Below are 16,013 nucleotides of genomic sequence, written 5' to 3'. Positions count from 1 at the left end.
GGAATACTTTTTTATACAGTTAAGTAAAAACAGATTTTCAACGCACGAAATTATGTTCTTTTCACAATTTCAGCCTTAGGTTTATTCATAAAATTTCACAAATTTCAGCCTCAATATTCTTATAAAATATATTATTATAAAAAAGAAAAAGTGTATGCGACTCAGGAGGGCACTCAATAACGTTTCATACGAAGGAAGGCTTCGCTTGGAAGTTCAACGCCATATCAACTCTTAACGAAATTTTACCGGACTTTCATTTGCATATCATTTACTGTATGTCATAGTAAAGTCTATAAACGCTGTGAGGCAAGAAATTTGAGAACTGTAACCTTCCCGGGAGTGTAATTAGTTTAGTCGAGGAAATTGTTCTCATTTTTGTCTACCCTTTCTCGCCGATTTGTATTAAGTTACTACCGACTGTTTGTTTTTGCGACCGTTTAAAATACTTAATTTTAATTAATTCCGCTACTCTTTCACACACGGATGAAGGAAAAGGCACCCCTTTCTTTCGACCTCCCGGTATGGTACACTTTATGCCGTACCCCGGCTCTAGGATTTTCTGAGATAATCTCTTTGAGCTGAGTGATTACATAATGAAGTGAATCATGTAAGAAAATATTGCGTAGCTTGGCTGACTTGGCATGTTATGTAATTAGAGAAAAAGAAAGTTGAGAGTGATTTAGTCCATTGATCACGTACTCACTGTACGAACGTGCAAGTGCTATTCCTATTACACAAAAAGATAAATACAATCCTTAAAAAATAGTAACTGTTAGTGAGTTGAAACATTTGGAAAAGTCAGTTGTAAAGTCTCAGCGAATGAGGTTTGCATTGGCGAGATCGCGAACAGTATGCCGCATTCATCGGGAAACTTTTCATTTTGCGACCTTTTAAAGATATTTGTGTGAGCCAATACAGTTTACTCTGTTTGGACGGCTTTATCTGAAAATGTTAGCCGTTACAGAAAGTTTAAGGGAACCGGACGGAATCTTTTATTCCGCGAATTTACCAGCTGTCTTGTCTTAACGAAAACGTTAGCTGACCATTTTTCAGTTTCGCATTTTTAATGACATATTTAGCCCTTAAAAAACGAGAGGAATTAGTTTGTCATTGTTATGTTAATTTTGAGCTGTCATTTTGCTGAAGAAAAGTTTTGTAGACTTTCTTAATGACTAACCGAGTTCGAATTTCTGAGGTGCTTGAGGTCATTCGAGCAGATATCCACCGAATTGGGTGCTCATAAAAATTACGAAGGAAGAAGAATAATGAAGAATAATATGCAGCAATAGGAAAAGTTTATCACAAAAAAAGTTGCACATTGAGGTCATGACGAATTGGAAGAACGAATATTTCTGGCTAACAGAGTATTCTAAATAAGTGAGTTCCAAGGTCTTTCGCTTCAAAACTCCGTCGTAGCTAAATTAACTATCATGCCCGGCTTCTCGAGTTTCCTTGCGATAAACGTGATCAATCTACTTGTGCCGCGAGGCCTGGGGCCCGTTTCTCGAAAGACCCGGTAACTTACCGGGCCCGATAACTGTCTTTGGTGATAAATGTTTCTTAACAGAAGTCAATTTTTGTTAGCTTTGAATACTAAATTATAAAATCTTATAATTCTATGAAAACATTGGCCAAGTACCATGTCTGTAATCACTGTGTAATCGGCGAAAAAAACATTTCAAAATATACTTATCGGGTCCGGTAAGTTACCGGGACTTTCGAGAAACGGGCCCCTGGGCCGGATTGTTCGAAAGCCGACTAACGCTAATCTCGCTCTTTTAAGGTGGTTTAAAAGCCTTAAGTCTAAGTCAAACCTGAGGGCCAAAAATCTTTTGGAAGAATCTTTACCGATTAGTAATTAAACTTGAATCAAAGTTCACATTGATCCAGGATTAGCTTAATCGGGCTTTGAACAACCGGGTCCAGAAGGTCGACAGAAGTCTAGAAATGGCCGGCGTTCGGATTCTTTTTCATGTCACGAATTTTCACAGGTAACCCAAGCTCTATGAGTTTTTGAAAATAGTCTTTGTGTTAAGTGTACGGCAAAAGTAAAGGCTAGCTCTAACCTCTTGTGCATGTTTACAACTGTTCTTACTCATGAGACAATGAGGCCTTTTATTTTTGCTTGAATCAGCCAAGGGCTCAGTTTAAGCCGGACCCCAATGGTGCCGACTAGCGTCTAACTTCTTCTTGCAATATCAATACCTTATCGAACAGGTAGGTCTTGAGAATAAAGTAAGTGATCAGCAAAGATCAAATTTCTTTGTGTGTAAACAAATTCTCCCAAATAAAACGCGAAAGAAAATGCATGTAAGTATACATGCATGCATGTTGACATTGGGGCGTAATTTAAGAGCTTAATTTTATTTTTCACCCTGCAATCTCAGTGGAGATTGACTGTATTAAGGGACCACTAAATGTTTGTCTTGACTCAAATTCTACTGAACCTATAGCTATTAGCTGAAGCTAAAAAGCAAAATATATTTAGCGCTTTATCCTAAATACTAATCCGCCATTAGAAAAGTACTGAGTGTAATGGAAAGTGTTAATGCCATTCTTGAAGCGTGCTCAGTCAACTTCATCTAATTATCATCTCATTTGTTCTCAGTTTTTCATTCGTAGACTCGATATGATCCAGCAGGATTTCAAATATGCGCGACCTTCCACGTATACAGCTTGTCCGTGTGCATTAAACCATCCTGGAAAGCAACAAAGGCGCTTCAGATTCATGATTTGAATTGGTAATAAAATTTTAAAAAATATTACTTACTTAGATATAGATATACTTATCTGTAGGTTAAGATATCTTTGGAGTGTAGCTAAACCCGATCTTTCTTAAGCTTAGTTTAAAAGAGAAGACTGCAACTTTTCTAACTCGTCGATGTTAATGACTTCAGTGCTACGTTTACTCTGTCAGTCCCTCTTTAATAAGTCCTAAGGCAACTATGACAATTGGAACCGTCTCTGTTCTCAGTTCCCACATTCTTTTCACTTCGATTTAAAGATCTTTTTATTTCGATGGTTTTTCGTAAATTTTTGTTGAGCTGTTTCGGTCTAATGGCATCGCTACATCTATTATTGCACGTTCGATTGGCATATAGTCCTTAATCACTCATTATTTAATATCTTCATCATTATCATCATCATCATTATTATTGCCATATACACAGCAACTTCAATTTTCCGGGTTTCTTCTTGAAGCCATGCAATTCACAGCAAGCGATCTCAGGACTCAAGAACCTTTCTCAAAATTCTTGTAGTCAGTGCAAAGAAGAACGGCAGACTTCTGTAAGCGTGACTTTCATGTTCCATTGGGATTGCTCTGTATAACAAGAAGTCCTAACTCGTTTTGTTGTCTCACAGATTCAGTACTTAACACACAAAAGAGAAACAAAAACACAAAATACGACATAATAAAGATGTTTATCCCATGTCATAGAGAACACAGCCAATCAGAAAGCTAGAAACCCGTTGCATATTCTGCGGTATGGAACGGGTTGAATTCCACGAAAAAATCCCGGCCTTCCTCGCGGCCTACAAATTTTTCCTGAATACTTCTTACCTTTTGTTGAAAGGCTTCTGTACAGTTAATGAGCAGTACCTATTTATATTTTTTTAATAATTTATCAAAATTATGAACTTTTAAGAAAAGTTGCTAATCTGTTGAATATTTTTTCACTGATTGTATTTGCAGTTAAAGCATTAAAGAGTGCCGTTTTGTGTTGATTCAATGAGTGGCATGGGATAAATTTGTTATGCAAAGTTTTCTCGTGGTATACCGTGAATGTCCCACTCGTGACTTGATTTTTCTTTTCATGCACGCTCGTGTGTATACTAAGAAAAATCAAGTCACTCGTGGGATATTTCACGGTATACCACTCGAAAGCATTGCATAACTAGTATGAACAAGATATATACCGGCAGAGGATAACTGGGTGCTGTTTCAGGTCGATAATAACAAAACCTACCCCTCATACACAGAATTATCAGATGATCCAACTTCCTTTACACACAGTGCAAGGTCTTCCAGGCTGAAATGAGATTTTAAAAAGTGTAAAACGTTAAGTCATGCATGTCAGTCTTGAACCTATTTCAGTTATAAAATAAATGAAACTATGAGGGAGAGAGGAGTCCGCTCACCTTTCGTACAAAACGTTACAATTGCTGTCTTGATCAGTTTCAACACTAAAAAGAGAGATAAGACCTTGTAATTTTTCCCATACGTACCATATAGTTTGTTTCAATAGAGAGTGGACAAATCGCACTGATTATAAAAGGACGCGTTTTGTTGCTATTAAAAAAATGGAATTTTTTCTTTATTTAATCAAATATCGTTTGAACAGGAAATTTCCGTTTCAGCAGCTGGTTCAAATACCTGGGGGGGGGGGGGGTACTCCCATCAGTGTGCTCCCATATATGGCTAGATAAGTATGTGCCGCCCGATAGGGTATGGTTTTTGAGAGTCTCGATCCTTAAAGAGGGCATCATTTTTGCACGTGTTGGCATTGTGTTCCCGGTGTGATCCTAAAATAGGGTACCTAAGTTGTATCAGCATAACACTGTCACAGAAGTGAACAAACTTCTCTGAAAGATGTTCCATGGTTATGATGGCATATTATGAAGCTAGGCTTACTCTAGTGTTCTATGCTTGATGCTTAACCTCCGATGTTACAGGAAGGAAACAAAGCTGTTCACAACATTAAATTCTTAGTTTTTGTTTTTCCCTTGAATACGGTGTCATTGATCGGGTTTGGGCCTTAAATAGAGTATAAATTTTCGTTTGTCTCATCCTTAAATAGGGCAAGGGTTTAAGAACCTAAGCGGGCGGCACACACCTATTTCAAATTTATGGGAGTACCTTCCCCCCCCCGGGATTCCGCAAAATGGCGTACTGTATGTAAGTTTTAACTTACTAAGTATAAGAGAGTAAGGGAGAAAGTACAGTCTGCTCAATAGCTTTCATTTCAGACTCAAAAGTCACCTAAAAATTTCAGACAATTTAGATTAAAAATTTGAGACAATTCTATCAGTTTTGCACGAAACAGACTCAGATATCATATCATGCGACCAATGGACGATCCAGGCTCATCTGAATTAAGGAATGGTTCTCATTTAATATCACCATATTTCAACACTTTTTTACTTCTGTTAGGCAGACTAATAATTTGGTGATAATCGATCACGCCCTAATTTATGCAAAATTGTATCTTTTCGTAATACAACCGGATAATCAATGTCAAAATACTCTTCTTTGTTTTCAAGTCTTTACATTGCAAAGAAATTAAATTGTTTTTTTTTTAACTTTAATTGTTACGTAAATCCCTCTCCAAATAAAAACGTAAGAAAGTAATTTTACAATAACTGTCCAAATTCCCGCGCGCTGATTGGCTCGTAGCTATTGTCTATAAGAGTGCAGACAATAAAAATGACGTCAGATGTAACGCGTGCGCTTTCTCAACGAAAAAAAAAATAGCCAATTCCGCTCGTACTTTTTCCATGTTGTTGTAAAAAACAAATCGACGGCAGTTTTCTATGGTCTATACTCTTATAGACCATAAAATGACGCCATAAAATGTCTTAAACTTGGCAGTGAAACCACTCGCCTGCGGCTCGTGGTTCCACTTGAGTTTTGAACATTTTTTGACGTCATTTTATGGTGTATAATATATAGACCATAGAAAACTGCCGTCGATTTGTTAACTATATTCCAAAACAAAAAACCCAATTAGTTCTCTGGACCCTTGGAGCAAAGTCATTCATGGAAGGTAACATGGAAGGCAATGCATTTTCCTAAACGGTTGTAAATTTCAATCAAAATAAATTGTTAACAGCAACAACTTCAGTGACAGTAAAAATGAAATAGTTCGTGTAGATCCTTGACTCTTCCAAACTCCCAAAAACTTTATCCTAAAAAGACTACCCCTTTCAAATCTATCGAGACGTGAGGATCTTCAGGTAAGTGGGGGGGGGGGGGGAAGGGGGGAAGGGGGGACCCTGCTCTCCAATATTCGACTTGCAGCTCTTCGAGAATCGAAAAATCTCGGCGCCTTGGACATCGGTCTTCGGGCCTCGGTTTTGGTCGACAGGACCTCGTGTCTCCTCGGCTAGAGCTGTTACTGGGTATGTAGCGATCATTCAGGGTAACTTTGTCTAACCTGCTGGAGTAAAGAGGATTATCACTCTCTTTGATTCCATCATCCGTTACAAACTGATCGATAGAGTCTGTAAAACTGGCTCTGTTGAAAGAACGATACTGTATCGATTGTTGTACTGTAATATGAGGATTATTTATATTCCTGTTAACCCCTCACCGTTCTACCAAGAATGCTTTAGCCTTCTTTAAAAAAGTCGACTAATACCTGGCGGATCTTTCCGGTGACATACTGCTGTTCGTTAGGTCTTTTGTAATTAAGGCTTTAATATTAAATTTGGGGTTAATAGTAACAACGTTTCGCGAGGTTTTTGGGTAGGAAAATTTAACCTGAAAATTTAGTAAGCTGGGCCTGGTTGTTTGAAAGCCGATTACCGTTAAATTAACCGAGGCTTTTATCTCGCTCATTAAAAATGTTTTTAAAAGCTGTGGGTTGAGTTTGTTGTTGGTTCTCGACCTTGCTCCAAGATGTTTTTCTCCGGGTTCTCCGGTTTTCCCCTCTTCTCAAAAACCAACATTTCTAAATTCCAATTCGATCTGTATAGTGTCTCCAATTAGTGCTCTGCGCTAAATACATTTAAACAAAGTGATTGATTTGATTGATTGATTTATTTGAAGCTAATTTTAAGTTAATGGTAAACTGAAAGTCTAAGTCAAAACTGAGGAAAAAGAATCTTTTGGAAGAATCTTTATTAATTAGTTATTAAACTCGACTCAAAGTCACATTAGCCCAGGATTAGCTTAATCCGGCTTTGAACAACTTAAAGGAAAATACAGCGAGATGTAAAGAATCAACCGTAAGAGGACACAGGGCTCAGTTTTTTTGTGTCCTCTTATGGTTGATTCTTTACATCTCTCTGTATTTTCCTTTATATAATATCATGCAGTGAAGTAGGTTCAACAACTTAGCCCGGAAAAATAATTGCAAATATCGTACTCGTATCCATCTTGTATCACTGATTAATTTGAAGAACTAGTACCGACCCACCCTTACTGGGGTTGATACTGGGATGTCATCCGATTGAATGCATTCCCCGGGGGGGTACTCCAAAAAAAATTGGGTAGGGGTGTGCGGCCCGCTTCCCAAAACCCTTACCCTATTTATGACTAAAATCTGCGATTTTCCCTACCCTATTTATGACCTGAAGTAGCTTCTTCTAAAAAAAATCGAACCCAGGACTAGAGTGCAAAAATCTATACCCTATTTATTACCAAAATGGCGGCAAAATGGCTAAAAGCGATACCCTATTTATGACCAAAACAGCCGAAAAACCATACCCTTTGGCGTCGCACATACCTATATAGCCCATATAAGGGAGTACCCCCCCCCCCCGGGATGCTTTCATTGGTTAGTATCACCTCTTTATATCAGTGTCTAACATTTCTATACTAAAGTGACCAAATATTCAAAGTTAGTGTAATACGCACCTGTTTTCGTACAAAATGTTAGACTCTTGCAGCTTTGTGATATAAGTGTCACCTTCGTCTTTTTCTTCGTTTTCTTCACTACAAAAAAACAGGAAACATCGAAAATTTAAACAAATTGTTTTAAATTCTGGTTTGCTTTGTGTCTTCATACAAAGCCCCTGATGTTCCATCCTGGCCTGTTCCTTCAAGTGAAATAGCAAGAACTTTCCTTCATGCCCTTGAGGCAACAAAGTCAACATCACCGGGAAATACATTGTATTAGACTCCGAGTACAACTTTTGGAACCCAGTACGCATGTTCTAATCTTCTAATGAATGGCGGTGAAGGACTTGTCACAATGTCGTCAATACCCTCCTCTATAAGTCAGCCGTGAGAGCCATGGAAATGGGGAGACTCGGATCCGAAAATGTAACTGAATTGAAGTGACGCATAACGTTTTTTAAAGGCCCCTGGTGATGATGTTTCGTAGGAAGCAGTTGAGATTCAGGGCCACTTTACATAATTAAAAGTGTTGAACTGCAACTGCACATAACAATGGTTAACTATCGTTACTATTTTTTTAAGTAGCGGGTAAGAAAACTAAGCCATACTTTGTCTTACCTGCCAACGTGCATGTTGCATGGAATCATGTTTGAAATCCCGTAGTTGTTTTCCGCAGCTGTAAAATTTACTGTCAGGCTGTCTCGCTGTTTTAATTTTCTTTTAAGATTTCTGCAGAAATTAAATAAGAGTTTTAATCGAAATATCGACAGAGCGCAGGAAAACATGGTAAAATGCTGTTATGTGGCTTTAACAGTTAGTCCACTCAGCGGTCAAACATTTTCGTCCAACATCGTGTTGGAAGAACATGTTTCACTGTTTGGCCTCTTCTCTCAACTTTGCACTCATGGTTTAATTTTCCATGTTTGATCTCGAACAAACATTTTCATCCAATATTTTGCGTAACGAAAAAATCATTCTGATCGTCTAGCCACCTCTGCCAACAAAGTTCAGTGCGCGAGCGAGAACAAGCAACCAATCAGAAACGGCCGGTTGTTGTACAAGTTGTACAAGGGCCCACTTTGTCCGATGTCTAGTGAAGTCTTGTTTTTCCGTCTAATATAATGAGCTTTGGGAGACTATAGAATTATATAAAGCACTTTCTTTAGTTTCTTCATATACTGGGATGCCAACAATCCTTACCGTTTTCTACAGAAACAAGCAACTGTGATAACAGCAATTCCACCAACCATAATCGAAGCAGTCACAGCGATGATAGTGTTAACATTCCCAGTCCCCGGATGTTCATTTCTCGCTTCGTGTGCACCTGCCTCAATTGTCGCGTTGTTTGTCGCCTCAGCATCTGCACTAGAGTCGGTGGATGAAAGTTCTTCTTTGGTTGTAGTCTCCTTTGAAGGTTCAATAGGCTCCGTAGCAGTCGGCTCATCGGTTACCAAAGTTGAGGCTGTGAAAGAAAGAAGATGATTTTGATCCGTGTAGTCCTTTATAGGGAGTATCCCCAACCGTCAGTGTTACATACGAGAGTGAAAAAGGCAAACCTTTCAGGGGGAGCCTCCCCCCCCTCCCCTCCATATATACAAGCCATTTCATGGAGTACAGACCCCTCTCCCCCGGGTACCACTGACTTGTTTCGCAATCCGCTCTGGTCTCATTTCTTCAGTTCATAAATATATAAGGCAAATTGCTTACTTATTTGTTTTTCTTAAAACGTACTTCTGTTTTGATTAGTGAACAGTGTCGTCACTCTAGAGGTGGGCTTGCTGCTTGAGTTTGTGCTGGGAGATGGCTGTGCTGCTGTTGTCGTCCATTCCCCGCTAGTGGTCATCCTGGAAAAACTGGTGGAAATGTCATTGCCGCTTGTTGAACTTTGAATACTTGTACTTGTTGAGGGAACTGTGGTCGGGATAACAGGTGAGGCGCCTGTGGACTTTGTGTCGTTGGTTCCTGTCGTTGTGCTCGCAACACTGGTCGGTACTATTGACAGACGAAATGAAAAGTGGTTCAATGACCGGCGTGGCAGAATATTTCCGAGGGTTTTTATGGGCGTTTACGCAAACGCTTTATGCTAAATAACAGTGCAAAACTTGGAACGTATCAGAACATTTGAACGAGGGGAGACCGAGTTGAGAACAAGGAACCTACCGTTTATTTTTGCTCTCGTTTCAATTTCGCACGAACGGGAACCGAAAAACGCTCAACACCACTGAAACATTTTCTACGCAGGCGTGCCGTGTCATGACCCGAGCCAGATGGAACGTTATTAAGTTCATGCTTCGAATTCATGACTCGAAAAAAAAATTGATTCAAAGGCTCAAAGAGGCATCCAGTTGCATTGTACAATTTTAAAAAGGGTTGTTTACTTATTAATCTTTAACTTCAACTTGCTACCATTTGGTATACAAACTGCTTTGTTGAATTTTTCCTGCAATTTCTAGAACAATCTTGCTACCTGATTGTCCGTAGACTACAAAAACCCTGACGTTCTTAACTCGTTACATAGCACAACGTTGAAAGTTCGTTAAACACAAGATTGCAATTGTTCCTTACCTGTGACTTGAATAGCTTCATAGCGTGCTTTAAATCCACGCTTTCCTATCCAGTGGTCAGACCTGAATATAACGGTCATATTATTCCCACGGGTCCTAATATTACCCTTAGGGTAAGCGACCCCCATGCAGTACTTCCCTATCAAAGCAGACGTTCCATCTGACAAGGTTTCTCGAACCTCAACATAATCACACGCACAGGCCGTGGTCATGCACGGACCAATAAACTCTAGTTGGAAATCCTCAAATGTCAGTGAGATGATGTAGTTCGTAGGGACCTCAATGTACCACTCACACCAAGCATAGTTTTTGTACTTATTAGGGTAGTTAGGACTCCACAAGGTACCTTTTAAGGCAGTTTTGGTCCATCTGCAGGCTGAAAAGCAAAATAAACGTTTTGAAAAAAAAATTGTCGTATTCCTTTCTTTAGTGCGGTTTTCAACTGAGTGTCGAAAGTAATTGCGTTTTTGCTTTGGTTTTGCATTACTACGCTCTGTGATTGGTTGATAAAACTCGCCCCACTTTGATCTCAACCAATAACATGTAAAACCAAAACCACTCGTGACTTACTCGCACCAGTTCTCCCGCTCTTGGCGCCGGTTACATGTATTTGCTTTGAATTCTGATTGCCGTCATTGCGCTGTTTGCACCTGTTGTGATTGGCCAGAGTAATTACTTTGGTTTTGGTTTTACGACGCTCAATTGAAAACAGCTTTATAACCCACAAGACGCCGTAGACATGGCTGATTCTAGTACGCATGTAGGAATTAACTAGTTAATAACCTAGCTGACCTGTGATCAAGCTCTTTTTTCGTTTCTGAACGCAAGACAAAAGCTAGAGCCTGAAACCGAGCATCTACTGCCCACTTTTTTATTGCTTGACAATAAGCTAATCAGCCAATCAAAATTTCTTCCGTAGTGTTGAGAACAAGTAGACGCCATTTTGTTATAGCTAAAAGTTCCTCTGTAAGGTCTTTACTTGTTGAAGGAAATTATTAGTTTTGACCTCAAAGAAAGCGCTCAGAAGAAACTTAATGAGCCTCAAGAAAGATAGTCTGTGTTTGGAAGACCTGTGAGCAAATGATATCTTGCTTTTGGCGATCAAAGTTGGTCCAAACGGCCAGAATTTAACCTGGTTTCAGTCAGTACTAGTATTGCCACACCTCCCTGAATGGAATGCTAGTCCATCACATCGTTACCTCCGGCAGTATCTCGCCGGTATTCATTTATGCACCTAGGTGAACAGAAACGATCTGGAGCGAAGTTTTTTGTCTAAGGAAACAACACAGTTATGCAGAGACAACCGACCTTCTGATTTTTCCACCGTCCGATTAAAAGTTCAACGCGCTAACCACCCCTCCAGGTCTTACCACTTTTAAGTCTAAGCCGACTTATCAATCAATTGATCCATCTAGCTATCCGTCAACAAATCCATCAAATGTATTCCATCCATCCAGCAACCATCAATCAATCAGGGAACTTATCTAATGACGGTACGGGGCTCGTGACAGTATAGGTGAAATATTGATAACGATGTGGCCCTTGCAGAAAACTATACACCTGGGTGGGGTGGGTGGGGGTTACCTCCCTATATAAGCTATATAGGTATGTGCGGCGGCAAAGGATATGGTTTTTTGGCTGTTTTGGTCTGAAATAGGGCATCGATTTTAATTAACCATTTTGGTATGCGATTCTGAAAATGAATATGAATTTTAGAGGCCAGGTCTGAAAGTGGGTGTGAATTTAAGAGGCCAGCTGGAGGTCTGAAAAAGGGTACAGGAAAATAACGTATTTTAGTCGAAATGGGGTGAGGGCTTGGGGAATCGAACTGCACACCCTCAGCAAAAATTTCGGGGAATAGCGCCCCACCCCAACTTGGGACAACGCTGAACACAATGCGACAAGAATAGAGCTGAAAACTACAACCAAACAAGCAAAGGCTTACCTTGGTAATAGCAGTAGTAGATATAAGGCAAGTAAAGATCTGCACCATATGGATAAGGATAATCTTGTTTGTCATGATTGCTTGTATTCTCGGTGTCGTATCTTATAAACTCAGTTGTGTGTATGGTCTTCAAAACCTCTTGACACTCTTTATTGTCAAACGCAATCAGATAGAAAGGTTTGTCTATTGGCAACTCTACAGGGCTTGAAGAAGATCCCACAGTTTGACAACAAAAAAATATTTTGGTATCTTGATTGTACTTCCCATTTGGAACGCTGCCAGACTGGAAATTTAAATTCACTCCGTTTTTGCCATTTTCATCATCCCACAAGACCGATCCCTTCCTCAGGCCCTTGGGACAGGTGGAGCCCTTCTTGTAGATGCAGTATTTACCGAATGGCCATTTTTGTCTTCCTGCGTCAGTGGCACTAGACTGATTCGTCTTCATGCAGAAACTTCGTCGAACGTCCCCCGAACTCTTAACCTCAGCTTGGAGATGAAAGTTCGAGGAAGAGGCGGTACGACTGTTGTCGTCCTCTAAGTCTTGGTAAATGTAACCAGTATCCCAAGAGAAACCATCGGCTTTAGGGCAGCCTGACACGGCCATTGGTAGCCCGTATTTTCCTGAAGGCCATCGGGGAGTATGGCTAAAAACTAAAGAAAGAATAGTGTTTATACCTTGGCTATCTGTAATTGAATCCTATTGAAAATTAAGTTTTTTGTTCTTGTTGTTTTGTTTTCCGGTAGGATTTATTTTGATTGATAGTATCAACGTCGTGACGGGCTAACCGACTAATTGACTCTCTAGGTCACTGTCTACTTATTGACTGACCGACTGACTGACCGACTGCTGACTGACTGCTGAATGCTGACTGCTGACTGCTGATTGACTGACTGACTGACTGACGGAATCGTTCATTGGCCTACTACGTGACATATCGAACATGAGTGGCTGTCTGACTAATTAATGGTCTAAACGATGGACTGTCTGTATGCATGACTAATAAGTGCTTGTCTGGCTTACAATCAGGTGCCTGTCACTCTTGAGCGACAAGTGTGATACATATTTACATGACCGATAGGTAACCTCATCACTTCTGAATCAGTCACTTACTCTAAATCTTTTATTTTTATTGACTATTTGAATTCTTGATTAAATATTGTGAAATCCACAGTGAGGTCCAGACATATCGCTCAGTAAATCAAGTATCGTTCACTGAGCTAGGCAGGTGAATGAAACAAATGTAATGATCCTCTCCGTAAAATCAAAGTAAAGCTGAAAAAATGTTAGGGGAATTTAAAAGGGAGAATTATGTACTTCAACTTTCATCTGTTAGTAGCCAAAAAAGCACTCGCTGCTATAGACCTAATGCATTATGCATAATGACGGCCGATTTATTATTCTTTTCGATATATGTTAATTAGCCCTACTAAGACCCTCTAACCTCATTTTTAGGAGTAATAATTCTATTGAATTTTGCACATGGTAAAGGCAAGTAAGGCTAATTTTCATGGAAATAAAAGAATAATTCATCTACCGCCATTCATGATTAAAGTCTATTCTTTTATAAGCACTTTAGAACAGACTATGAGAGCGCACTGTCACGGAGATTTCTCTGTTTTGGTCGAAACTACTCAAATATTTGACAAGGTACCTTTCCGCTAACAACAAATTGCTCTTAAAGCACCGAGAAAGAAATATTAAGTGGTTTCTCCCGGGAAGAATAAGCTATTATCAGTTTTTTTTCCTAGCGATTTCTCCAAATAGGCTGGAAGAACTTGAAACATTTGGCAATGTTTTTTTTTCAAGTTTCATTCCACTTCAATCTTGGCCATCCGCGGCCAAAGATAACTAACTCTAGTTTCTGTGTATTTTCTCTTGGTTACTGTTAACAAAACTGAACCATTATTTTAACGATTTAGTGATGCAAATGTGTTTTTTGGCCTTTCAAAGTAACATCACAAATAGGTGACACTGCCCCATTAAGATGTTGTCTTATTTAACCAGAAAACACAGAATATTATTGACTTTGCCAAACTAACGCGTCTTTGTAAATGTTGTTCTCTTTTTTTTCTAAATCGAGTTCTGACTACTACAGTATTTTGTACCAATCACTCACTCACTCAACGCTTACTCATTTTCATTGTCGAAAGGCCGCTATTTTGTGTACAGAGCGCTTCGTAACTACACGTAATATTTAAGGGTGATTTAATTTCAGTGAAACTGAAATTTTGACTTGCCGAACGCAGAAAATATGGCTCGCCTCGCGGTTTTTGGGTGTCTTCACGAAGTCAATCTATACGCTACAGTTCAAATTTCTATGGACTGCGGAAACGTAGGTTCGTTTCTTCGTCATACTAGTCGTAAAAGAGGTGAGGGACGAGGCAAGGTGGATGGGGGGGGGGGGGGGGAAGGAAGATTGCTTGCTATTCTTTTACGCACTGAATAGAGCAGCGCCTCCTACCCGTGCCCTCGTACTTTAATACACTACAGTACCAATTTCTACGGACTGCGGATGTAAAGGTTAGTTTCCTCGTCACACTCCTGAAAGAGTACTGGGAGGAGGCGTGGTGCCGGGGGGAGGGAGGACGGGAGCTATTCTTTCCCGTCCCCTCGTAATACATTTGAATTTTTCCTACGAAAGTCAACAACTTTGAATCACGAAAGATGGTGAATTAAGGAGTTCGTATGAAGTCAGTAATGTAAATGCAATTTATGAATTTCCTCTCTGTTTTACGACAGCACTCAGGCTAACCAGGGAGATTCAAGTGTAGTTTGAAGTGATCATAAACACAGATATATCAGGTCTGATAGTTTTCATGGCTTAGACTGAATTTGAGAGTAACTGTTAAAACCACTGGTTTTCTTGACCCTTGACTAAGAGCAGCGAATGTCAAACACATTCGATAAAGAGAACAGATAGGGGCTAACAGCGATACAAGCGCTTTAAGCGCAATTTTATGGTCGTGTTACGTAATTTTCCTTGTAGGGATTCCTGACAAGATATAGTTTTATGTGACACAAATCCACGGTTTCGAAAAACTCACAGTGATAAGGCCCGATAAGGCGCCAGTAATTCAGTTTGCACGATAAAAACTGAGAACCGTATTATAGATTCCAGGCTTAAATTTGGGGGAGTATCTCTCTGGTACTCACAACACATTTCACGTCATGAAATTAGCTACAGTACATACCTTCTGTGTGAAAACAGCACATCACTACAAATCCTAAAACACTGTAACAGCAGAAAAAACAACTCCAACTTTTCAATGCCGCTCGACACATCCTTTGGTAGGTCTACTGACTTTCTAACGTGCTCTTAAAATACCTTACGGCACGCAAGCACGAAGTATAAATCAAGAGAGGTTGTACCAAGTGATGCCATCGTGTGACAAGTCAAAGGGGAAAGTGTCGTCAGCTGTCACGTTATATTTTGGGATTTTTTGTTTCCCGTGTTTATTTTCCCCGCTTTTATCAGATGTGGTTTAGACAGAAAATATATGTTGTAATACGAGTGACGCAAATTGTAAAGTTATACTTTGATATTGCTTTACATTATAGTACTGTTAAAGAAATCGAGTGAGGCCTTAATGTACCACTTGGCACAAAGAAGGGTGAAGGTTAATGGTACTGAATCGAATAGTATTTATACAACCGCTACTAGTTAGACCACAAAACAGTACTCACTACTGACAAGGAGCCCTCGACCCCAAGGTCACTCACTGACCCAACTTTTCTTTGTTCTATTTATAAGTCTTCAAAAGTAAACCCTGTCGTCACCGAGGAAATGAAGTGTGAAACTTGGCGGAGGCATCTTTCCTCACCTCACACTTTACAGACACCTGAGGGTCGCGCGCATCGAGAATCGCACACTTTTGCGAGGTCGCACTTCGCGATTCACGTGTCTCGTGGATTTTAACACAAAGAGCATATGTTTAGCAG

At 39.7% G+C, this 16,013-nt stretch overlaps 1 protein-coding gene across 2 annotated transcripts; it reads right to left on the bottom strand.

Moving 5' to 3' along the window:
* Positions 1-2,098: 2,098 nt before the first annotated feature.
* LOC146461019 (uncharacterized) lies at positions 2,099-15,703 on the bottom strand. 2 transcript variants are annotated; one of them, XM_085087452.1, is made up of 11 exons: positions 15,266-15,698; positions 12,071-12,724; positions 10,127-10,501; positions 9,293-9,553; positions 8,762-9,023; positions 8,180-8,290; positions 7,580-7,657; positions 6,156-6,236; positions 4,141-4,185; positions 3,969-4,031; positions 2,099-2,699 (listed from the first exon to the last, which is right to left on the bottom strand). In XM_085087452.1, exons 1-11 carry the CDS (start codon positions 15,354-15,356, stop codon positions 2,690-2,692), a joined length of 2,031 nt encoding a protein of 676 aa, XP_084943578.1. In that variant the 5' UTR covers positions 15,357-15,698; the 3' UTR covers positions 2,099-2,689. The 2 variants fall into 2 exon arrangements, with proteins under 2 accessions (XP_084943578.1, XP_084943579.1); XM_085087453.1 differs by lacking the exon at positions 6,156-6,236 and having other exon boundaries at positions 15,266-15,703.
* Positions 15,704-16,013: the final 310 nt, after the last annotated feature.

The sequence above is a fragment of the Pavona decussata genome, unplaced genomic scaffold, assembly GCF_977016875.1.
Source record: "Pavona decussata unplaced genomic scaffold, jaPavDecu1.1 SCAFFOLD_202, whole genome shotgun sequence".
In the NCBI taxonomy this organism is placed as follows: domain Eukaryota; kingdom Metazoa; phylum Cnidaria; class Anthozoa; order Scleractinia; family Agariciidae; genus Pavona; species Pavona decussata.
The sequence above is the reverse complement of the archived record's forward strand: the minus strand, read 5'-3'. Positions and strand labels throughout refer to the sequence as shown.